The sequence below is a fragment of the Balaenoptera borealis genome (assembly GCF_965194805.1).
Source record: "Balaenoptera borealis genome assembly, chromosome: 2".
Classification (NCBI taxonomy): Eukaryota; Metazoa; Chordata; class Mammalia; order Artiodactyla; family Balaenopteridae; genus Balaenoptera; species Balaenoptera borealis.
In genome coordinates this window covers 78,096,929-78,122,457 of record NC_138867.1, presented here as the reverse complement: position 1 = coordinate 78,122,457, position 25,529 = coordinate 78,096,929, and the positions used below count along the sequence as shown (strand labels likewise).

At 37.7% G+C, this 25,529-nt stretch overlaps 1 protein-coding gene across 19 annotated transcripts in view; it reads left to right on the top strand.

The window, feature by feature from the left end:
* Nucleotides 1-25,529, top strand: part of MCTP1 (multiple C2 and transmembrane domain containing 1) — a gene marked incomplete at its 3' end in the record, with an annotated part of 559,050 nt that overhangs the window by 365,653 nt on the left and 167,868 nt on the right. For all 19 annotated transcript variants that reach the window (XR_014239262.1, XM_082375756.1, XM_082375755.1 and 16 more), the window contains 2 exons: nt 90-276; nt 5,079-5,172. Coding sequence is in view for 18 of the 19 variants with exons in the window: in XM_082375756.1 (XP_082231882.1) it covers nt 90-276; nt 5,079-5,172 (281 nt within the window). The remainder of the gene's footprint in view (nt 1-89; nt 277-5,078; nt 5,173-25,529) is intronic.

Here is a 25,529-nt window from a genome sequence, read left to right as displayed (position 1 = left end):
TTTTCACATGGCTCTGAGCAGCCTGCACCTCCACTGTTTGATGTGGCCAAAAAAAAAGCCTTTTGCTAATTCAAAACATTTCTTTTTAGGTGCCAGATCGACCTGTCAGCTCTCAGTAGGGAACAGACACACAAGTTGGAGCTGCAGCTGGAGGAAGGGGAGGGGCACCTGGTGTTGCTGGTCACCCTGACAGCTTCGGCCACAGTCAGCATCTCTGACCTCTCCATCAACTCCCTGGAGGATCCGAAAGAACGTGAGGAAATATTAAAGAGATATGTACGTATGTAAGCCTCCTCCTTCAGGGTCATGGGTGACTAGAAGAGGTTGTAAATAATTTACATGGAGTGACAGAAGTACATCTGCAAAGCTGTCTGACAGATGAATCAGCAGAAGCAGAAGCCTGGGCAGATGCAAATACCATGCATATCTTTGCAGAAGCACTTGGGGTACCCATGGATATCTAGACACCTGGTCTTCTCTCAACTCTCTTCCAGAGCAAGTTCTAGATTCTGAGATTCTCCTCAGTAATTTTATCACACCACAAAATTATCATGCAGGGAAACTTCCTGTAATGGAAAGTCAAGTTTATATAATACTTTAAAATGAGTTCATTGATTATTTGTCACTGGAATTAAGATTTCTTTGTCTTTACAAATTTGAAATGGAGTTAACTGCACTTACTTTTTAATTAGTAGGTTGGTTACTGGAGGATATTCACAGAAATAATTTTTCCTTTCCACTGCTTAGAAAAGCCTCGCTTCATTCCTTTATTTTTTAAAATCGAATGTGAAATATAATTAAAAGGAGGCTTTCTTACCTTTTGATCAGATGTAGAGTGATAGGGTGGCATAGTGAGTCACTAAAATAAGTACCCTTCTCAAATTTTATCAAACCCAAACATTCACAACCAAATCTACCTATTTCCCAGCATCCTCATGGTCTGCATTTCCCACCATGTAGTTTTCTTGAATCAACAGAGAGGGGAGCTCTTACTCCATTGTTCTCTCTTAGTGAAGCCTCGAGAAAGTGAATGTCTCAGTACCCGTGAAGCTGGAAGAAAAAAGAAAAGCTTTTCCACTTAAAATTACAAAGCTTGTATTGTACAATGCTGCCAGGTGTTTAGAAGGTTCCTCTAGACACTCAGTCATGAAACCAAGCTCTGACTAACAAAGAACCGCTTAATTTTTTTCTTTTTTTTAGATTTTAAAATATTCCTATTTGCTGACTGACATCCTTCCAATAACTGAATTTAATAAAGATGTACCTTATCAGGCTGTGCAGATAACATGAAGTGCTGGTACTAATGCTCTACAATATTCTTCAAACAGATTAGCAGAATGTGCGCTTCAGCAAATTTATTCTGGCTATCTTCACTGAATCAGCTGTCTGCTAATGCTTGTACAACTCATCCACCAATGGTGTTATCATAAACAATTTAATAGAGGTGACTTAGCAAGGCTAAATAGTATATATTTTTAAACCACCTAAGAGCCCAAGGTATTGTGTGGCATCTTCTAATATATAATTGCAGTTGTGAAAATTATTTCACATTTTGGTACCCACCAAGACATATTCTCCTGTTCCCAGAAGTGAGACTCATGAATTAAAACAATTTTAAAGAAATTAATTCATATATTAATATAAAAATGATTCTAGGTATTATAATATTATATTTGATGGATTAATATTTGATACTATCCCGTATATTAGAATGATACTACGGGCTAGGTAATTAGAAATGATCCAATTACTTTTTTTTTTTTCTCTTTGCTGTAAGGGATTCCTTAAATCAGCCATTTCCATTTAGAATTTGAGTATTTGTTTCTATACCTACTTTCAAATATTAGTTATTATTTCAGTAAAATGTAAAATATTATGTGGATGTCCCGGCTAATTCTCAGATTATATTCTGCTCAATATACTAAAAAGTGAACCAAGTTTAAATATACTTTTCTTTAGCCCTGAATTTCAAGCATAGGCCTGTATCTCCCTTTAGAATCATATTTGCTAAGAAGCCAGTGTATGCAATATAGCACATGTATTATGATTACTCATAGCAACGCAAGGACAAAGATCTATATTTTAGGGTTTCAGAGTGTTTCCTTTTTATTCTGTAGATTATAAAATGAATGAATACTGCATGATGTTTGAAATATCACTTGTTTTGGAGAAACATATAATATAAAAGAGTTTATTTGGAGAATTATACATATGTTTTCCTGTGAGAACTTGTGTATTTTTTTTTTTTTAAGTTTAGGTTCAACCTAAGAATTTGATTTGGCTCTGGTTGTGGTGAGGAAAGTAAGTGGATTGCCCCACTCTCATATGAAACAGCCCTGAAAAGGTTCTCCCTTGCTGTCATTCAGCTGTTCATTGCAAAGCATTGAAGCCCCACAAATTAAACAGACGTTACTGTGTGTGCCATTATTTGATCACCCCATTCTGAAAAGATGGCTAATTCCATTTTTCTTTTTTTTTCTTCTTTTTGCGGGGCGGGTGGTGGGGAAGCAGGGAAGGTCAACAGGGGGCGGGTAGTAATGGGTAGTAGACCAAGAGCGATTGTATGACCTTTTCAGAACGGGGATGCTGAACCCTTGCTCCCCTTGTCACAGTTTAAAAACCAGAGGAGCTAGTTTAGAGAAGAAGTTGTTAGCATTCCATTTTTATTATGACATTTCACAGTCATCTGATTTAATGTCCCTTGACCGGATTGTCCACCGTGAGACGATAGGCTTGAAATGTTATTTAGAGCATTGATAAAAGGTGAGCGGTTCTAAGATGACAGCGAGTCATAAGGCTGGTGGTGTGACATTAATTTTCTCCATAACAGAGATGGAATAAGACGTCACGGTGACAAGCTGTCAATCAGTTCTGGCCCCTCAGAGCATCTCGATGCCATAGGACGGGGTATTGCCTCTCCCGTAATAGAGCTGAACTGAGATGCTCTCCCTGACAGCTGCTGCAGCCATAGAGAAAATATATTATACAGGCTTTCATTAAAAAAATAAAGAGGACTCCTCTCCAGAGCATTTCAATCTTTTCCCATCTATTGAGGGCTGAAAGGATGCACAGCAAATCATAGATTCCTCTGCTATGGAAATTTCTGGCTTCAGAAGCCATCCAGGTTTTGAGGCCTTCTAAAATAACCGTAAATAACAAGGCAGGAATACCTCTTGATGAAGCATTCCTTAAAGTTATATTTTTAAACTGATATATTTACATTTTTGGCTTTTTTGTTTTTTTGATGTTCTTATTATAATCCATGTGTTACCGGCCTAAGCAGTTGAAGTTTGCAATAAATTACTGAGCGTCAGCTGACTCGAGGAAATGAAACCTTCAAATAATAATTACCCCTCCAAACGCAAAGCAGAACTTCGGAGCTGAAGCACCAGAAGCAGTGTGACTCTGCAATGAGGTTACCACTATGAAAACGATTCTCTGACTGAAGATATTTGTTCTAGTCACAGTGAAACTTAGTTTAAATTGCTCCTGAAAATTAAAGGACAGGAACCTTTTGCTAAAACTCTTCTCCATCGTTAGATTAGGAGACTTACCTGGTCTGTAACACTCAGTAAGCTCTGAGATAAGGAGCAGCTTCCCACACCTGATCATTACGACCTTAGGAAGACAACATGCCTACAAATCTCTGAATTATAATACTGCGGTCTAAAGTTTCCACTTCTAAACCCTTAATTTACAGGAATGTAAATGGAGAGAGAAGTGCGTTTTTATTGAACCCTGTCACCCTCGTAGTTTCAACACAGTTTGGGTGATAAACAACTGTTTAAAAACAATAAAAGATTAAGAGCTAATCCTTGTGCTAAACACTTTTTTAAAAGTCAGGCTCTGAGATTACACGTCTATCTGCGTTTCCTCCTCTCAATGTGCCAAGGTCAGAGCATCAGTGTAAACAATGACTAGTCACACAGGGTTGATAAAGTTAATATCGCGGTAAGCTTGTGCTTGTCAGGCTTCTCACATTCTCAATGCAAAGATGGGAATGTTCCGTAGTAACATTTTAATAGATAACTTTATTAGGTAAAACTATGTTATGCTCCCGGTTTTAAAGCATTTTAACGATTATGATAAAGAAGCACCTTTGATTTACTGAATAAAAGTGCTGATCTTGTCATGAGAAAGATGCAATGAAGTATAAATAAACAAATGCATATCACGTTCTATAGGTTGATTTTACTCTCTATTTGTGTCCGTTAATTAGAGTTCTGAATTATTTTCTTGCTATCCCTCTTTTAATTCCTTCTGGTATTACGCTTATTCAAACTCTACCATTATTAATTCATGAAATTAAATAGGTTTCAGCATTTGGATCTGATTCTTCTATCAAAATTTGTATACTTCTATACGTACTACAATGACAAACAAAATTACAAATTTAGGAAAAATTACTCATCACTTTTGAATTTATTTTTTAATCAACTTGATTTATTTTCAAAGACAAAAATAAAACAAATAAATTTTAAAAACACCTAAAAGGTGTGTGGTAGAAATACGTCTTTTGAATCAAATATTAGAAAATAGTCTTAAATAATTTAACCCTTATCTAGCACCTACCATTTGCAAAGCTGCCCAAGAAGAAAAGAGTAGAAAAATAATTAATTTAATGTTGTCTTTCTTATTCCCAAAGTCTGAAGTGTGTTACTTAACCAACAACTTAAGATTCAGTATTAAGAATCAATAGTCTTCAAATCATCATGCCCATAGATAAAAGATTTCTTGGAGCGCTTTGGTAAAGGAGACTGATGGAAGAATGCAGACATGTCGTATTTTATAATTTATTGTTCATCATCTACTGCTAATTACTTACCAGGGAGAAATGTTGTGGTATTTTTTACTCTTTCAAAAAATCTACTTATATAGCAACAATTATCTACATAAATGTGTGTGTGTATATACATTCTTGATGGTGGAAAGGTCATCTGTACTGAAGAAACACAAATATCCCTTTGATCACTTAAGCAGCATCCTGAGATCAACTGTAACACTTAATGTTTCCTCAGTGCACTCTTTGAGACCCTTTATGACCTTTTTTTTCTAATACTGATGTTGGGTTCTTTCAGAGCCCATTGCGGATATTTCACAACCTGAAAGATGTGGGATTCCTCCAGGTGAAAGTGATCAGAGCAGAAGGGTTAATGGCCGCTGATGTCACAGGTAAGAGCCGATGCAGTTTTCCTTTTGCCTGTATATCAAGCAGCATGCAAGGTGTACACCATTTGATGACTGAACTTTTCATTTCACCTGACTCGATCATCAGAGTAAATAATACAAAGTTTGTTGATCTTACAAAGATTTGCTATCCACCTGATTTTTGTACCGTCTCTGCTTTTTAAAAGAAGGGTAACATGTTAAAAAAGTAAACAATAAAAAAGGAAACAACTTTTGAATTGTTGCCTTCTCCAAGGTTTAGTCAACATAGTGGTTATATTTCTACCAGGTTTCATCATTTTGGCATCTTGGGATAGTAATGCTGTATCTTCTTCTCTTAGACAGTATCAGCTTCCCTCAGATGATATTGTAGCATCAACACTGATAATTCAAACATGCATGAAATCTGTTGCATAGTTCACTGAAAAGTTTAGATACATAATATTCAATTCCTTGGTATGAACTGTTGGTATTTGGGTTGCTGATACAATTCCTTAGTTGTCCAAATTCCCTAGCACATCCCAGAGATCATTCTGGATCTAAACTAAACATCTGCGTTGTTCTAAATTTTTTTTAACCAAGAAGCAGGCCTGTAAAAATGCCAAACTCAGTATGATGTCTTAAAGCTTCCTGATTTGGATATTGCTGTTTCTGTGGCATGTTAATTAATGAATTATTTCATCAATTTCCAGAATTAAATTATTGTTTTGAATTTGCAACAATGTGAGCATTCACTTACTCTTTAATTTCATAGGCTTTGGGGGGTATTTATACAATTCCTTAAATTGTCCATCTCAAGGTGGATAATAAATAGGACTGACTTGACCAATTTTGTGCAGAGTTCCCTGTTCCTGAAAGAAAGTGTCCACTTATTATTTGTGGAAATATGCTTACCACTGTGAATGGCCAGCAAGTTGACCCTTAAAGGGTAGCTAACTTATTTGAAGGGGAGAAATGTACTTTTCCTACCATATAAGGGCTTGCAAACCCATTATATGATCACTGCTGCCCTTAATTCATGGAACAGAATCAAAACCTAATTAAAAGATCACATGCCTTAGAACTAAAATAGCAGATGTCTGTTCAAAAATGGCAATATTTTAAATTTTTTAATATTTGCATAGTATTGAATGACTGTTTACTGTATGATAAAAGTAAAAATGTTGAGAGTTTACAGTTTCTTTAAAGAGGATTTTATCAACTCATTTGTAACCAAGAAGATAATAACAACTGTCAGATATTATTTCAAAATAGGCATACCTGAAAATAGTGGGAGAGAGGATTGTTTGTAATCTTTTTGCAAATATACTGACTTGGCTCCTTGTACTAAACAATTAGTGAATGCTGAGTTTATTCACTTTGTATTTTATTTCTGGTGTGGTTAAAATCAAATTAATCTGGACACAATGATTTTTAAATTATTATGCTGCTTTCATTATTAGAACCAACAGTCAACAGTGAATGGTTGACTAACTGCTTTTTTTTTTGTTCACTTTGGACATTAACTTAAAGACCAGAACAGGAACTCAGGGCTGCTTTTACACTACAGAGGTTCTGGCCAGCCTTTGATTCCCAGCAGCAGGTAGATTCAGGAATTCATGGCCGAGATGTTCACCATCATAGGAAATATCTTCACTTTTCTTCAGGATTTTCTGCGGGGGAGGGGAGCACCCAGTGTTGGGCTAAAAACATCTGAAGATAGGGAGAAAAGCCTAAAATAAAAAGTATCTCAGAGGGCACCTAAGTGTTAAGAACTATCACTGGGTATTTATAGTGGGCACAATAATTTCTTATAGAAAAATTCAAGTCCCCTCTACTTCAAAAGTTTAGATACCTGCCCATTACACAAGTTAAATGCAATTATATGTTTGTCTCTCTTGGAGAGAAGCTGTCATTGCTTTTGAAACTTCATGAATATGCAAACTGCATTAACCCAGTTGGCCTATATGCCACTAAGCAAGTTAAAGTACATGTTCTCTTGAAGCTGGAAAAAATAGATATATTTCTTTCGTAATGGTTCTAGGTAAATTAATGTGAATAAGAATCACCTTTTCCCTAGGGATTCAGTGAGACATAATTTTGATCTGATAAAATGAACTTTAATTTGGGGAATACTAAATAACAGATTCTCCATTTTTTCCTTCTAGTTTTAGGGACATAATGATTCCTCATTCCTCACTGACCTTATACTCTAATGTGCTCTGAATTGAATAAGAGAGATGTTGAACTATTCAGGGGCAAGAGGATAATTCAGTCTTTGACCTTGCTCACTCTTGGACCTTTTGTGGTCTTTATGACATTTGTGATGGTGGCAGAAACCGAGGACCATGTATTTAAGACAGAAATGTCTGAATAGTCTACCAATTTTTTAAAAAAATCTTTACTTCTGAAAAGGGTAAATATTTATATGTATACTGATCCTTCCTGGTCTTTATCATGAAATTTGGGTATCATGAAATTTGAGCTTATCACAAATAAGCTCTTTGCATACTTTATCTCCTACTTGCTCAAAGAAGAACTTTAAAAATATGTTTTATATCTCAGTGGATAATCATAGTCAGGCTCTACAAGATATTCAGCAACAGTTTGAGGGAAAGGAGTAGAGTCAATGGTGCATCTTCAGATGCTCAAATTAGCATCCATTTAGGATTGTTGTGGATGGAGAGGGGATATTTTAAATCACTGATAGCAAAGAATATTTTTTGACCTGATATAAATGAGGCTATAGCTATAAGATACCTAGTTGGTTTCTGAACACTTGCCCAGACAAGTCCAACAACACAAACTCATATTTGCCCAACTTCACCCTGTATTTAAAATATTTTTAATGATTAAAACATAAAGTTAAACTTCCATAGTTTAAGCAAAAAAATTTAAATTACAATATTCCATCATTTAGCATGAGCACAAGAAAAAGAGATTCTATAATCTTTTAAGTAGCCATCAATCTTGCTGCAGTTACAAAGAGTTTTTTCCTTTCAAAATGTAAAATTTTTCTTTTGTTACAACACATTCATTGAGAAACATTGTGATACTGTATTAACTCTGTGTGAATAAAGAGCAATTGAGACTCTCTTTGAATGAGTGAGTATAAAGCACAAATTACTTTTTAATGAAACCCTCAATTCTTTCCCTTTCCACAAAAAGCCTATAGCCTTGTTCAGCTGAAGTCTACTACAGTAGGTCACTTCAGTTAAGCCCCTAATAAACTGTTGATAGTCGAGGGTAGTTTTTTCTTCCATCTCAATAGCCCAGTGTTGGACAGTGCACTTCAAATCATTAAGGTTAATACAGATTTTAAAAAGAGATTAACTCTGGTGGTTAAGGCCTCAATTTACAACTCCCACACATACACATGCATTGAGCGAGGCACAAGAGTGGATTGAAATTTCAGTCAAATTGTGGGCAGCCTTTCACAGCCTGAGAAAGTGGCACTCCGGTTTTCAAAGTTGGTCAGCTAAATTCTTCGTGAGGGAAAAAGTTTGATTAACTGAAAAATACTGCACGGTACAACTTACTTACCTTTCACGTAACCAGTGAAAAGGTTAATGTCTCTCTGGATCATCAAAGCAAAACCTGCAGATCGTCTGGCCCTGTGTTCACTGGGGGAAGATTCTACCACTAAATCAAGTGCTCCCTGAAACTGGACAGATTGTGAGGAGAGAGAGACCAATGGTGGACTTTTTTTTTTTTTTTTTGGTGGTGGTGATGGGAAACAGTTCATGTATGTTGGAATTTGTCTTTTCTAGTTTCTAATTATTCTTCCTTGGACGGGGCCTAATTTTTGCTTTCAGCCGAACTTTTAAAGTCTTCTGTATTGAGTGAGGCTTTCTTTGCAGCGTATTTAGACCTGGCCTATTGGTTCTTTCAAGTTCTTAGAGAAGAAAAAGAAAAAGGTTCTTCTCCTCAGCCCCTCCCCTTCATTTTCCCCTGGGTTTTCTTTGAGCTCCTGAGGAAGAGGTCACAGCCTCCCTAGGGATACCAGCCACTCAGTTTCAGAAACACTGATATGGGAGAACTGTGAAACCCTTTCAAAAGATGCCCTACCTTTTCACTCTATTAAAAGGTACACTAATATAAAACTTCTTCACTCCAGGTGAATTGATCTCTCAAATTAATGCACCATCTCTTTTAGGAAACAATAGAGGGAGAGAGAGAAAAAAAAGGAAGAGAGGGAGAGAATTTTACAGTTAACATAAGCTGTCATTGAAATAGTCCCATTAAATGAGCATATCTTTTTCTAGAACAACACTACACATAAAGATTTGTAACTCACCAGCTCCATAGTCTGGAAATCTACTAGTTTTTAAGAGAGCTGTTGACTACCCCTTTATTTGCATAGACTTTTCCCATGTTTTTCTTTAGGAAAACTGTCTTCATTGTTGGAAAATATTTCAGTAACAAAATAGCAGAAAAAGACATGCTATGGTTTTTTTATCAGCTTCCGTGAGAGTCTTATTATCTTAAGAAATAACAGTTAGCAGCTCAGATTCATTAGCAGAGCTAAATTTAAGCCCCATTTGACAGGCTGCCTAGAAAACATTTTGTTTTGCTGTCTGTGGGCTTTAATTAAGATGTGTTCAATTTCAATCCTCTTCAGTCTAGCCTCCACACCCCACCCCAACTTGCTGTGTCACAGACCGGCGATCAGACACTTTCAGATGGTCCGGCCCATGACTTTGACCTTCTGTGCAGTCCAGCGTTCCCTGGGGAACCGTTCAACTCATGAGGTCTGATTTCACACTTCCAGGATGCCTCAGCTCTCTTAACAATGACAGGGAGACAAAGCCCTTTAGAGCAGGCCGCATGGGGACTTGTTTAAATTGGAAACCAGAGAGGAGTCAAGGAACAAGGTTATGGGCTACAGAATAGTGCTTTTAATAAAGAGCTCACAGCTCCGGCTCAGCTCAAAGAAGTCTACCTCTGTACAATTAATTGAGCCATTTATCTGGAGCATCTTAGGCCTCTACTTTCTCACAGATTGTGTGGTAAATATCAGCTAGGAAGCAAATGAGATATGCATGAAATGAATTTTAACACTTTGATTACTGTGCCTCCAGTCTTCATTAAAAGTAAATTTATTTGTATTTCTGACCTCATTATCAGTAGGCTGCCTGCATTTTATTGGTTCCTGTGATTTCCAGCTTGAGTGTGTCATGAAGGTATATTTTCTACAGAGATTTGGATTTATTATTCTTGATATTTTCTCTGAACATTATAGGTCTATTCAGAGAAAGAAAATGAAAAGGTAGCTGTACAGAGAAAGGCGAGCCTCTTCTTTGAAAGTTTTATATACTGAATGCTAAGCACATATACATCCAAGCTATTATCCTTTTAAAAAATTAACTCTTGTGGGTTACTCAAGCAAATTGCATAAGATATGAGCAATTGTCACTTGAGTGGCCCTCAGAATATGATAGCTGTACTGGTAGAAGTAGCTATGCTGTTTCTTTTATAGAATTGTAGCAGTTTGAATTTTTATTTTATTTTATTTTATTTATTTATTTTTGGCTGCGTTGGGTCTTCGTTGTTGTGTGCAGGCTTTCTCTAGTCGTGGGGAACAGGGGCTACTCTTTGCTGCGGTGTGCAGGCTTCTCATTGCAGTGGCTTCTCTTGTTGCGGAGCATGGGCTCTAGGTGCACAGGCTTCAGTAGTTGTGGCATGTGGGCTCAGTAGTTGTGGCTTGCGGGCTCTAGAGTGCAGGCTCAGTAGTTGTGGCACACGGGCTTACTGGCTCCGCGGCATGTGGGATCTTCCCGGACCAGGGCTCGAACCCGTGTCCCTTGCACTGGCAGGCGGACTCTCAACCACTGTGCCACCAGGAAAGCCCAGCAGTTTGGATTTTTAATAGCATATGACTTTCATTGCCATGATCACATTTAATAACATTGGCGATATCTGATAAATGCAGCCTTAGAGTTTATGATCATTATTTAAAACCTATGTTAGAAGAAAAGAAAATGGATATCCTTTAAACTCTGCATAGTCCCATTGAAAGTATTATATATCTAATGCAGTGGAATTCCTTCCTATTTGTGAATTATCAAGGGTAAAATAATTTACCCAAAAAGGGGGTTATTTGTGGATGTAATTCTTAATTTGTAAACGTTCACTATCTTAAAATTTTAAAACTATATTTCTTGAAACATAACCAAAGTTTTACACAAAATGTATTTTAAATTTCCCAAGTATGCTTTATTTCCTTTATATAAACTAATGTTTCTATTTGCTTTTTAATAATTAAGCTTGTAGAAGACTATTAAGCAGATAGTATACTTTGAGAAGAAATTTCATGCAATTTAGAATGCATTAAAAACATCCAACACCTGACATTTTTATCATTATAATATACCTAGTTTAGAAAACAGTATGACGCACATACATGTTAAATGTCTTAACACTATATAAATCTCTCTGTAAGAATGAGACTAGACAAAGGCATCACAAGGAAAGAAAGCAAATCATTGCTCTTTATTCTTTTATGCTACCATATTGCATATAGAAATAAAAGTTGCTTCCTTTTAGTAATTTTATTTTTAAAAAGCTAAATCATATTCTAATTATAGAAATGCAAAAGTATCCTTCTAAAACCAAACAGTTGATAAATTTGTAAGAGGAATTAAAATGATGATTTAACATAAAGGCTGGTGAGGCCTGAGTCTGAACTAGTGCTTTACAGGGAATTACAGAAATCATGTGTGATTCATATGCAGGTCACATGGTTAGAAGATACTGCTCTGGAAGAATAGGTGGGATGACAAAAGAGATTAATAATTGGGTTTGATATGCTCTAGAGGTGAAGGACTATGGGCTGAGAAAGTGGTGGTCCCACTATCAATGGGAAATGAGGAAAAGAGAAATACTATAAAATAATTAATTGAGTTCTGTGGAACTAAGATTACAAAATGATCCTTTGAGTAAAGAAATAGAGAATTGCTGATTTGGCTTGGAGGGCTAGCTCCAGGGTTTCACTCAGTGCTGGAAGAAATGCTTTCAGATGTTAGAATTAGTGTTTAAAATTAAACTATTATATATATTTTGTTACATTATGATATTGGTGTGTAAATAAGAAATGCATTTTCTAGAACGGTGGATTAGGGAAATGCTGCAGACAGGATCTGGATTTAACTAGGCTATTGAAATAAAATCTTACTACAGGGATGTTTGGATGATATGATAGTGTAGTTAGACTCATAAACGACTAAACCTTCAAGCCCAAAGGGTGATTATATTAAAGGATTGATGGCCAAATGGAGGAATGCAGGGCTCTCTATCCTTGGTCTAACCTGTTCAATGTATTTACTAATGACTTTGAGGAGATAATTGGCTGCTTCCTTATCAAACTTGCTAGGAGGCATAGTTAATTCATTTTACATGAGACCAAGGTATGTATGCTATATATATATATATATATATATATATATATATATATATATATATATATATATGTACAATATACAATTTATATATATAATCAACAGACTGAAATTATAGGCTTAGTTCCGCAAGATGAACATTAAAAAGTATAAATCAAAAATCTTACCTCTGTACAAAACAGTGATGTCTTGCTTTAACAGTAGAAAATACAGAAAAGACTTTGAGTTTGACTTGAGTTTAATCTCCATGAGAGTGAATTATACATACATCAGTTTTGTTACATTGAATAAAAGGAGAATGTTGAGAATGATACTCTCTTTTGGGCTCATCAGACATCCTGGGGTATGAATTCAGTTTTTTTTGTTTGTTTGTTTGTTTTTTTAATTTTATTTATTTATTTTATTTATGGCTGTGTTGGGTCTTCGTTTCTGTGCGAGGGCTTTCTCTAGTTGCGGCAAGCGGGGGCCACTCTTCATCGCGGTGCGCGGGCCTCTCACCGTCGTGGCCTCTCGTTGCGGAGCACAGGCTCCAGACGCGCAGGCTCAGTAGTTGTGGCTCACGGGCCTAGTTGCTCCGCGGCATGTGGGATCTTCCCGGACCAGGGCTCGAACCCGTGTCCCCTGCATTGGTAGGCAGATTCTCAACCACTGCGCCACCAGGGAAGCCCATGAATTCAGTTTTAAAAGCTACACTTTAAAGAAGGACATTGACAAACTCACCAGAAAATATCCTTGGTTGGTATATCTGGCGTTTTAAAATCAAGGCCATTGAAAATAGCTCAGTGAAAGTGATAGTGACAATAATAGTGGCAACGAATATTTATTGAGCCCTTATCACATGTCAGACACTACCCTAAGCTTGGTACAAGGATTATCACAGTTAATCTCACAACAATCTAATTAGGTATTGTCGTTATCTCCACTTTACAAATTAGAAAACTGAGGTGTGGAGAGGTTAAGTAACTTGTCTAGATCAACAGACACACACACACACCCCAGCCTGTACATGGCAAGGCAGGGATGCCAATCCACATCTATTCAGTGAAGCCATGAACTTGAACCAGAGAAAGGAAGATGTGGAATTGGATATGATTTCTTTTGTCAATTATCCAAAGCCTGTCATGGGGAGGGTGTTGATAGGAGTTGGCAGGGGTAGTAATGGCCAAGGTTCAATCCAAAGAGCAAACTTCCTTCTAGCACATTTAATCAGAAAGGGATTTGTTATAGAGTTTTCAATGGATCACAGAATCTTTGGAGGCAGGAAGGGTCTAAGAAAACAAGCTCTAAGCTCACTTTCCAGAAGTTAATACTAAAGCTACATGAAAGACCCAAGGAGTTTCAGCGCCTGCCACATGGGTATGTTGGGAAGACATTGTGTCACCTGCTTTCACTACTCCTGCTTGCTGTGTGAGTAGCAGCAAAATGGACTCCACACCCTCTCAGATAACTGAGTTCTAAAGTCAAATCTTAGGCAAGTACCTCTGATTGGTGCAACCTAAATCACATCTGCAACCCCAGCTGCAAGGGAGGCCCTTGTGGCCTCTCTAGGTCAGGAAGAGACATACTAGAAATAGTTAGAATAGATGCTCAGCAAGCCATCCACACTATCCAGTGCAGGAGAGCAGGTAACAAACATGAATCAGATACTCTCAGTGACAAATGTTGTGCCCCTCCTTTACACCCGTTATTTCATTTAAACTTCAAAAATTACTACAGAGGGCAAATCATAGAATAGACAATAGCTAGAGAGACATAAAATGTAAAGAAGCATTTCCCCCAAATTATGATTGCCAAAAAATAGATCAGAATATTCCTGTGGATGTAGTGATTCCGCATCGCTGGAACCTTTGAAGCCAAGCCTGTATGACCACCTGGTTGCAGAGGGGATTCAAGTCCTATATGAGCTTTTGAACTTGACCTCTAAGGCTTCTCTCCCAGTCCTAAGAATCTGAGATCCTGCAAAGGGTGCCAAGATGAATAACAGATACCTGAATGAGTAGATATTATGTAGAAGAGAAATAAGAAGACAAAGATATCATTCTAAAGACAAAGGCTTGACAGATGGCAATTTTCAGTTTTATTGCCTAAAAATATAAAAAGGTTTAATCACCTAATACAGTTCTTAATTGTTTAAGTCTAAAGAATTTTATTCCATTGCAAAAGACCTCTCCAGCTAGTTAATTTACTTATAGGAAAGATTATCTGAAACCTCATGCTTCTCTGTGGAGAATCTAATTGAATATATATTTACATAGGTCCTAAAGTATCTTCAAGGGCTTGTAAAAACAAAGGAGCTTATGATATATTTTTATACATATTTGAGGCCAAACAACTTTTGTGTTTCTAATCTGGTAACGTCACTTGTATGTAGTTCCTTATTAAATATTAATTGAAAATAAAGCCTTTAAATGTTTTTTTACCATAATTTATCTAAACTCTTAAAGGCTTAGACATAACTTCTCTATTGCCTCTCCTCATTTTCTAAATCCCATAGTCTCCTTTTTCTTTATTTTCCAGTTTCTTGTCTGTCTTGTTTTATTGCCCATTCGTCTGTCATAAATTTTGAGCTTCCCAGCTAATACCAAGAAGGTTTACTTCTAGGACTCAAGAATGCATCTAGTTAAACACAATGCTATAAATATTCTTTTGCATATAGTTCTATATACCAAGGGAAATAAACTCATGTATACATTAAGCTTTATTTCCGTTGCTCTTAGTCATGGTTCTCAAAGTGTGGCTTGGGAACCTCTGGAGATCCCCAAGACCCATTTAGGAATTTGTGAATTCAAAACTTTTTTCATAATAATACTGAGATGTTATTTGCTATTTTCACTGTCATTCTCCCATGAGTGTACAATGGAGTTTTTCAAAAGCTACATAATATTTGATCACTCTGATGTTAACATGTCATGGATTTATTATTGTTATTTCTTAATGAATGATAGGTTACATCTCTCATTTTTTTAAATTGAAGTATAGTTGATGTACAATATTATGTAAGTTACAGGTGTACAATATAGTGATTCACAATTTTTAAAGGTTATTCTCCATTTATAGTTATTATAAAATATTGGCTATATTCCCTGTGTTGTACAATGTATCCTTGTAGCTTATTTTATACCTAATAGTTTGTACCTCTTAAACCCATACTCCTATATTGCCCCTGCCCCCTTCCATCCCACCACTGGTAACCACTAATTTATTCTCTATATCTGTGAGTCTGTTTCCTTTTTGTTATATTCACTAGTTTGTTGTATTTTTTAGATTCTACATATAATTGATATCAGACAGTATTTGTCTTCCTCTGTCTGATTTATTTCACTTAGCATAATACCCTCCAAGTCCATCCATGTTTTTGCAAATGGGAAAATTTCCTTCTTTTTTATGGCTGAATAGTATTCCATTGTAGATATATACCACGTCTTCTTTATCCATTCGTGGACACTTAGGTTGCTTCCATATCTTGGCAATTGTACATAATGCTGCTATGAACATTGGGGTGCCTGTATCTTTTCAAATTAGTGTTTTTGTTTTTTTCAGATATGTACCCTGGAGTGGAATTGCTGGGTCATATGGCAGTTCTATTGTCAGTTTTTTGAGTAACTTCCATACTGTTTCCAGAATGGCTGCACCAATTTAAATTCCCACCAACAGTGTACAAGGGTTCCTTTTTCTCCTCATGCTCACCAACATTTGTTGCTTGTGTTCTTTTTGATTATAGCCATTCTGACAGGTGTGAAGTGATATCTCATTGTGGTTTTGGTTTGCATTTCCCTCATGATTAGTGATATTGACCATCTTTTCATGTGCCTATTGGCCATCTGTATTTCTTCTTTGGAAAAATGTCTATTCAGGTCTTCTGCCCATTTTTTAATCACGTTGTTTGTTTTTTTGATGTTGAGTTGTATGAACTGTTTATATATTTTGGATATTAACTCCTTATCAGTCATATCATTTGCAAATATTTTCTCCCATTCAGCAGGTTGTCTTTTCATTTTGTTGATGGCTTCCTTTGCTGTGCAAAGGAAATAAAGTTTAATTAGGTCCCATTTGTTTATTTTTGCTTATATTTCCATGCTTTAGGAGACAGATCCAAAAAATATTGCTGTGATTTATGTTAAAGAGTGTTCTGCCTATGTTATCCTCTAGGACAGGGGTCCTCAACCCCCAGACCACAGCCTGGTATTGGTCTGTGGCCTGTTAGGAACCAGGCCACACAGCAGGAGGTGAGCAGCAGTGAGTGAGCAAAGCTTCATCTGTATTTACAGCCGCTCCCCATCTCTCGCGTTACTGCCTGAGCTCCGCCTCCTGTCAGATCAGCAGTGGCATTAGATTCCCATAGGAGCGCAAACCCTACTGTGAACTGCCCATGTGAGGGGTCTAGGTTGCACGCTCCTTATGAGAATCTGATGCCTGATGATCTGAGGTGGAGCTGAGGTGGTGATGCTAGTGCCGGGGAGCGGCTGCAAATACAGATTATCATTAGCAGAGAGGTTTGACCACAGAGACCATAATAAATCAGTTGCTTGCAGACTCATGTCAAAACCCTATCAGTGAGTGGCAAGTGACAATTAAGCTGCATCTGGTGGCAGGCTTTATAGTGGCAAGTGAGTTGATGTACTTCAGTTGTACAGCTGCATGTGGTGGCAGGCTTTAAGTCAGAATCCGACACTTATTTTAGTCTGTGCATGGCCAACCCATTATTTTATTTACCACTTTCATCCACACCTCTTTCCTGCACTGTGCTCTTGTCTCAGTCACAGTTTTGGTAAGCCCACAAGCTAACCCGAGCCAAAATGAGTAAAAAACAAACATCGCTAGAGAGCTTCTTTGAAAAGGGGGAAGACCCTATGATGAGACACCAGAAGTAAGACTGCCAACAAAAAGAAAGCTGCATTTAAAAGAAAATACCAAGAGTCCTACTTAAATTACAGGTTCATTGCAACAGGTGATTCACATTCTCCAAGCCCACTTTGTATAACATGTGGCAACTGGCTATCCAACAAAGCCATGAAACCTTCAAAACTGCTTCGCCACATGGAGACCAAGCACCCTGCATTAAAAGACAAGCCTTTGGAGTTTTTCAAAGGAAAAAACGTGAACACGAAGAACAGAAGCAATTATTGAAGGCCACCACTTCATCAAATGTGTCTGCACTGATTCTTAGTGGCTAACCTCATTGCTAAAGCTAAGAAGCATCATTCTTAGTGGCTAACTTCATTGCTAAAGCTAAGAAGCCCTTTACTGTTGGTAAAGAGTTGATCCTGCCTGCTGCTAAGGACATTTGTCATGAACTTTTAGGAAAGGCTGCAGTTCAAAAGGTGGCACATGTTCCTCTTTTGGCTAGCACCATAACTAGATGAACTGATGAAACAGCAGAGGATATTGAGGCACAATTGCTAGAGAGGATTAATGAGTCACCATGGTATGCAATCCAGGTTGACAAGTCTACCGATGTTGACAACAAGGCAACAATGCTTGTTTTTGTGCGATTTATTTTTCAGGAGGATGTGCATGAGGATATGTTATGTGCACTTTTGTTGCCAACCAACACCACAGCTGCAGAACTATTCAAGTCTTTGAACAATTACATATCAGGAAAACTGAATTGGTCATTTTGTGTCAGTATATGCACGGACAGAGCAGCTGCCATGACTGATGGCTTTCTGGTTTCACTACTCCAGTCAAAGAGGTTGCTTCTGAATGTGAGTCTATGCACTGTGTCATCCATAGAGAAATGCTGGCCAGGTGAAAAATGTCACCTGAACTTAACAACATTTTGCAGGATGTGATTAAAATTATCAACCACATTAAAGTACATGCCCTTAATTCACGTCTGTTCTCACAGCTCTGTGAGAAGGTGGACGCAGAGCACACACGTCTTCTCTTATACATAGAAGTGAGATGGCTTTCTAAAGGTAGATCACAGGCCAGAGTTTTTGAGTTACGAGAGCCGCTCCAGAGATTTCTTTTAGAAAAACAGTCACCACTGACAGCACATTTCAGTGACACAGAATGGGTCGCAAAACTTGCTTACTTGTGTGACATATTCAACCTGCTCAGTGAACTCAATCTGTCACTTCAGGGGAGAATGACAACTGTGTTCAAGTCGGCAGATAAAGTGGCTGCATTCAAAGCCAAACTGGATTATGGGGTCGATGAGTGAACATTGGGATTTTTGACATGTTTCAAATATTAGCAGAGATTTTGAAAGAGTCTGAGCCAGGGCCTTCTTTCTTCCAGCTGGTGCATGATCACCTATCTCAGAACTTTCTGAGAGTTTGAGCATTACTTTCAAAAGAGTTTGAGCATTACTTCCCAACCACGAAAAACCCCTGACCTGGGAAGGAATGGACCCTCGACCCATTTGTGAATAAGTCAGATGAATCAACTTTGTCCATGCTAGAAGAGGATCAACTGCTTGAGGTCGCAAATGATGGTGCCCTTAAAAGTATGTTTGAGACAACTTCAGATCTCCATACGTTCTGGATTAAAGTCAAGGCGGAATATCCTGAGACTGCCACAAAAGCGCTGAAAAGCCTGCTTCCATTTCCAACATCCTATCTTTGTGAAGTAGGGTTTTCTGCAGTAACAGCCACCAAAATGAGATTATAGAGTAGACTGGACATAAGCAACACACTTCAGGTGTCACTGTCTCCCATCACCCCCAGATGGGACCATCTAGTTGCAGGAAAACAAGCTCATTGCTCCCACTGATTCTGCATTGTGGTGAGTTGTATAATTATTTCATTATATGTTACAATGTAATAATAATAGAAATAAAGTGCACAATAAATATAATGTGCTTGAATCTTCCCAAAACCATCCACCCCACCATCCCATCCGTGGAAAAATTGTCTTTCACGAAACCAGTCCCTGGTGCCAAAAAGGTTGGGGACCACTGCTGTAGGAGTTTTATGATTTTCAGTCTTACATTTAGGTCTTTAATCCATTTTGAGTTTATTATTGGATATGGTGAGAGGAAATGTTCTAATCTCATTGTTTTACATGTAGCTGCCAGTTTTCCCAGTACTCTTCAAGACTGTTTTTTCTCCATTGTATATCCTTGCCACCTTTTTTCATAGATTAATTGACCATAAGTAGGTGGGTTTATTTCTGGGCTGTCTATTCTGTTCCATTGATCTGTGTCTGTTTTTGTGCCAGTACCATACTGTTTTGATTACTGTAGCTTTGTAGTATAGACTGAAGTCAGGGAGCATAATTCCTCCAGCTCTTTTCTTCTTTCTCAAGAGTGTTTTGTCTATTCAGAGTCTTTTGTCTTTCAATTCAAATTTTAAAATTATTTATTCTGGTTCTGTGAAAAATATCTTTAGTATTTTGGCAGGGATTGCATTGAATCTGTAGATTGCCTTAGGTAGTATGGCCATTTTAACAATATTAATTCTTCCAACCCAAGAACACAGTGTATCTTTACATGCTCTCATTTTATTTATTTATTTGTTTGTTTGTTTATTTATTTATTTATTTATTTATGGCTGTGTTGGGTCTTCATTTCTGTGCGAGGGCTTTCTCTAGTTGCAGCAAGTGGGGGCCACTCTTCATCGCAGTGCGTAGGCCTCTCACTATCGTGGCCTCTCTTGTTGTGGAGCACAGGCTCCAGACGTGCAGGCTCAGTAATTGTGGCTCACGGGGCTAGTTGCTCCATGGCATGTGGGATCTTCCCAGACCAGGGCTCGAACCCGTGTCCCCTACATTGGCAGGCAGATTCTCAACCACTGCGCCACCAGGGAAGCCCCACACTCTCATTTTTAATTTCTAAAATGATAAATTTTGATAGATATAACCCCCACACAAAAAAACTCTTTGAGATCCTCAGCAATTTTTAAGAGTTCCTGAAACCAAAATGTTTAAGAACTGTTGCTGTAGGGAAATGATTCTCAATTGGGAGAGGACAGTATTGCCCCCTTGGGTGCTTTAGAAATCTGTGGGGGAATTAAGTTGCCACAATGGTTGGGGAATACTATTTATGTTGGGAGTTGAGGGGCGGGGATACTAATTGTCTTAAAAAGCATTACACAATCATAAAGAGTGAAAACTGTCCCATTTCCTGCATGACTAAATATAGGCACTAATATAGCTTTAAGATCTGTTTCATGATTATGAGTCTAGATTACATCCTGAAATACATATTATTTACTCAAGTCTTGTTGATGGCTGCCACTTTACACAGTAACCACCAAAGACCTTAGGATTGCCTCCAAGGCACTTCATGACCTGGTTCCCTGTTACTTCTCTGACATGTTCTATTCTTCCCGTTGCTCCCTGTGTCCTATTATCAGGTTCCTGGAGCACACCAGGCTTTTGCTGTAGCTCCTCCCTCTACCTGGAGCACTTTTCTCCCAATATCCACTTAACTACTCCTTCACTTCATTCAGTTCTTTGCTCAGACCTCCCTTCACAATGAGTCTACTCCAACCACCCTAATTAATTGTATAAACTGTGCCCCTCCCCCTTATCCTGCTGTAGTTTTTCTGTTTTCCATTAACATATATCACTCTCTAACATACAATATAATCTGCTTATTAATTATGTTCAATACTTATTCTCTTTCCTCCCTCCCCACTGCAAGCAAACTCCATGAGAGCAGAGACCTTTCCTTTTATTTTATTTGTTTGTTCATATGGCCTAACACATAGTACGTACTCAATAAATATTTGTTGAATAAATCAACATATGACTTTATTGTACATACCCAACTTTCTATTTATTCCTCTGTATAATAGCATTAAAGCATTATATTAAATACTGAAATCACTTATGGGTTGGTTTTATTGTATTTCAGAATAGTGAGGAGGGCATTACAAAATCTACAATATGAGGAAAATGTTTTATACCTAGTGGGCTGAGAGCCACAACTCTAGAGGGTCCATTTTTATGCCACAATGAAACCTGCTTCATGACTTAGTGAGAAAAGAGACGCCCTATTATTACTTAGTCCCAGAGCTAGACCCAGTGGGAACTTAGTGAAGAGTGTCAGTTAATGTAATTCTACTAATCAGATGTTTAAAATATGTTGAGGTCAGTCGATGAAAAAGGCTAAGGTCAAAGCCTCATCTCCAGTGATAAGGGGAGGATTGGAAGATGTCTCCAATGTAGGTTGCTCTTTATTTTGGTGGACCCCTATGGGATGCCCTCAACTATAACATTATGTTTTATGACTGAAATTCCAGTTTGTAGAAAGATGGCAACCTTGATTATAATTTTTTTAAAGATTAAATTATAACCATTTCAAACTGTGGCAACTGAAGAAATTAAACCAAAGAGCTTAATTTGTGCAAGGTAGCCCCAAAGTAAAAGGCCCCTGTGGGTATGAATTGCCTTCAGTGCTACTGAAAGCCTCTGTGTTTTCAGAGACGTGGCAACAAAGAGGTGGTCACTGGGTCCCCACACACGCACCCATTTTTATAACACATCACAACCAGCAAAGTATGCTACTTGTCAGCAGCAAAATGACCTTGGACAAAGCCCACCACTGATGGATCAGAGTTAACTTTCTATTTGGGGAGCAAGAATATCATTCAGTATCTCTTGAGTGACTTTAATGCTCAAACCAGTAGTTTGCACAAACTGAAGTTATCCACTTGCCCACAATACAGGTAGCAAGTGAGCAGGGGTGGTGCTGACTTTCCCACAGTTCTTTGTAAATATGTCAGTGTGGTGACCTCAGAGAACAAGGGCTAAGAGTGAGAGAGAATTAGCCAGTCAGGGCACCCTGTTTAATCCTCACTGCGATTTGAAGTTTGCCATTAGACATGCCCATTGGAGACATTTCTGATGTTTATTTTCACTGTTATAGGAAAGTCTTTTCACCGCAAGGAGAACTGAAGTAATAGAGTAGATGCTTTAAGATCTGTTATAGGTTTATTTTTATGAGTTAAGGTAAAAGAGTCTCTTCCTAATTTTAATTCCCTTGGGAGATTTTTTCCCTATAAAAATCCACAGAAAAAAAGATAGCTCTTAGTATTTAACTAGATTATGGATAAATGCATCAGTCCTAACATAATATTTGTAAGTATCTATTTTATAATTGTTATATAACATAGATCTAGGTTTTGTGTTACAGAGACCCTATTAAAGGGATAAACAAATAGATGTAAGCTAAATAGTCCTTATCACAAATTCTTAAAGTCCTTCACTTCTAAAATTGCTGGTGATAGAGATGTGTAATTAGCATAGATCACCAGCGTCATCTCTACTGGAAAAAAGTCTTCACTTTCTTTTCCTCTTCCTGTTCTAGACTTAGAGAATGATATGCTTCCTTTCATTGCTCCCATTGCACTCTTTACTTACCTTTATTACAGCGCTTACAACCCTGCATTATAATTGTGTATTTACATGTCTATCCTGCCCACTAAATTGTGTGTGCCTTGAGAGCTGGACTAAATCTTATCATAATTATAACTCTGGGGTGAGACAAGCAGACACTCAATAAGTAATGAATGCTTCAAAATGTATTCCTATTTCTCTCTAGAAATTATCGACATGGAAAGTGGCCATGTTCTCAAGGAAAGCTAAGATTCTCTTCTAGCTGTCATGGCAGGTAACACAATCAACCCCCCTGCCTCCATCCTCACCCAGCACTGCTTCAATTTCTATCTTGCATCCAAACCAAAATCTCCAGTTTCTTGCCCTGGAAAGGAGAGGGATAGGCACTTTTTAGCCAAAATGGCAAACGTTAAGGAAGAGTGCTTTAGTCTTCTGACAAGAATGAGTAAGAGGGAAACAGAGATTATATAATCTTTGTTCCCATGCATTTATGCTCTTTATTTTAGATAGACAAAAATGATCAGAAACAAAATACACTTCGACTTTGGATGCTGCCTTCATTCCTTGCACTTCTAGCCTGACAGTACTGAATAAAATGATAACAGGGGCCGGCTTTGCATCACTCTCTAGAACTTTGCAGAGTACAGTGCACTTTATAGACATCAACACTGCATCCTGTAGTCAACTCCACCCCTCCAATACTCTCAGCAAGCAAAGCAGCATATCACAGGGTCTAACTGGAATGATAAAAGGATGAAAAGAAGGAATAATTAAGGAGATAATTAATGGTTAGGTCCATCATTGGTATTTCTGTGATTGTTTTTGTTTGTTTAGGTGGCACATAATCAAGACTGCAAAATTTAGGAACTGAAAAGCCAGTCATTTAAACTGTCATTTAGCAAACCAGATAAGCACATTAACTATGTGTAGCCACTTCTTTAAAATAAAATTCTAGTGTGTGCTTTCTAGTAGTAAGTTTATAGTATTTGATATTGTATGTTTACTGTTATTTTGGTTGAAATTGCTGTTAATTTTTAATTGCCCTTTAATGCCTTTAATGCCTTTAATAGCAGGAGGATTCTTTTTAAATTAGACAAAAATAACATAGTGTATAAAGACCTAGTGTTGGCATCAACACTGATAACTGTAAAAACATAACTTTTTAGAAGGAAAAGATGAAAATGGAAGTTAAAAATAAAATTGCCTTTCTCTCCTTACCTAAATTTTCCTCTGCTGGATTCTAGAAATATCTAGTCAGAGCACTTTGTTGAATGCTTCTTTACCTTGCAAAGAAAGACTGACTTGGCTAAGCTCGGTAAATTGTTTTCCATTCCCAAATAATAATATCAGGCACAATAGATTGTTCAATAATCTGCAAAATCTGCAAATAATCTGTTCAATTCATCTGCAAATTCCGTTGGTTCTACCTTCAAAATATATCCAGAATCGAACCACTCTACGTCACCTGGGTTATTGTAATATCCTCCTAACTCTTCTCCCTGTCTCCTCCATTGCCCTCTCTCTACCTTATTCTCCAAATAGCAGCCATCAGATCCTGTCACACCTCAACCCAAATCCCTCCAAAAACTTGCCCTAGCACTTCGAGTGAAAGCTAAATCCTACAGAGGCTTGCCACCCTCCCTGTACCTCTCTAACTATGTCATCTAATACTCACACCCCCACCCCCAATCCATTCCTCCAGACACGCTAACTTTCTGGATATTCCTAGAAACACCAGGCACAGTCACTTCTCTGACTAACAGTCACTCCCTTGCCTCTTTCGTTTCTTTGCCCATATGTCGCTTTCTCACTGAGACCTTCTCTGGCAGCCCTTTTAAAAATTACTCATATATACCAGCACTCCTCACTGACCTTCCCAACTTAATTTTTCTCCATAGTACTTATCACCTTCTAAAATACTATAAAATGTTCTTATTCATTGTCTTTCTTCTTCCTCAATGCAAACTCCATAAGTTCAGGGGGTTTTTTAATTGTTTTATGTCTGTCTCCTCAGCACATAGAATGTGCCTGGTACATGGTAAGCAATAAATATTTGTTGAATGAATGGCTCTATAGACAAGACATTACCCAGCTCTTCCCTTGGGTGTGGCCCACTAAATACTGAGGTATGGCACAGTTATTGGGAAAGGTCTTGCCTAGTGGCTTACATTTAAACATTATTTAATTAAAGGGAGCATGGACCACAGAGGTAGAGCAAGGGCTCTGAAGGTCAGATAGACCTGGGTTTGAATAATAGCTTCACTACAACCTGTGTGACCTGGTGAGTTATATAATCTGCCAGCCTCAGTTTCCTCTCCGTAAAATAGAAATAGTAAAAGCATCTTTCTCATAGAGTAGTCATAAAATTTTTTGAAAACATAATGTTGGGCTTATAATAAAAACTCAGAAAATATTTGCAATTATGACAATAATAAGTATTGTAATTGCCCTTATTATTGCTACTATTATTGCTATTATTTATTGAGGCCCTTGCTGGTGTGCCAGACATTCTGCTACTTGTATTCTAACTATTATATCTGCAAGGGACCATTACGGTCACTGTTGAATGTGTGAGGAAACAGGCCCAGGGTCCTAGAGTGAGTATCAACCCCAGATTGCTCAGCCTCCAAGGTTAAGGCCCTTTTTCCCAGACCACTGGGCTTTCACTTTGAACTTTAATGCCTTGCCCAGAACTCTGGA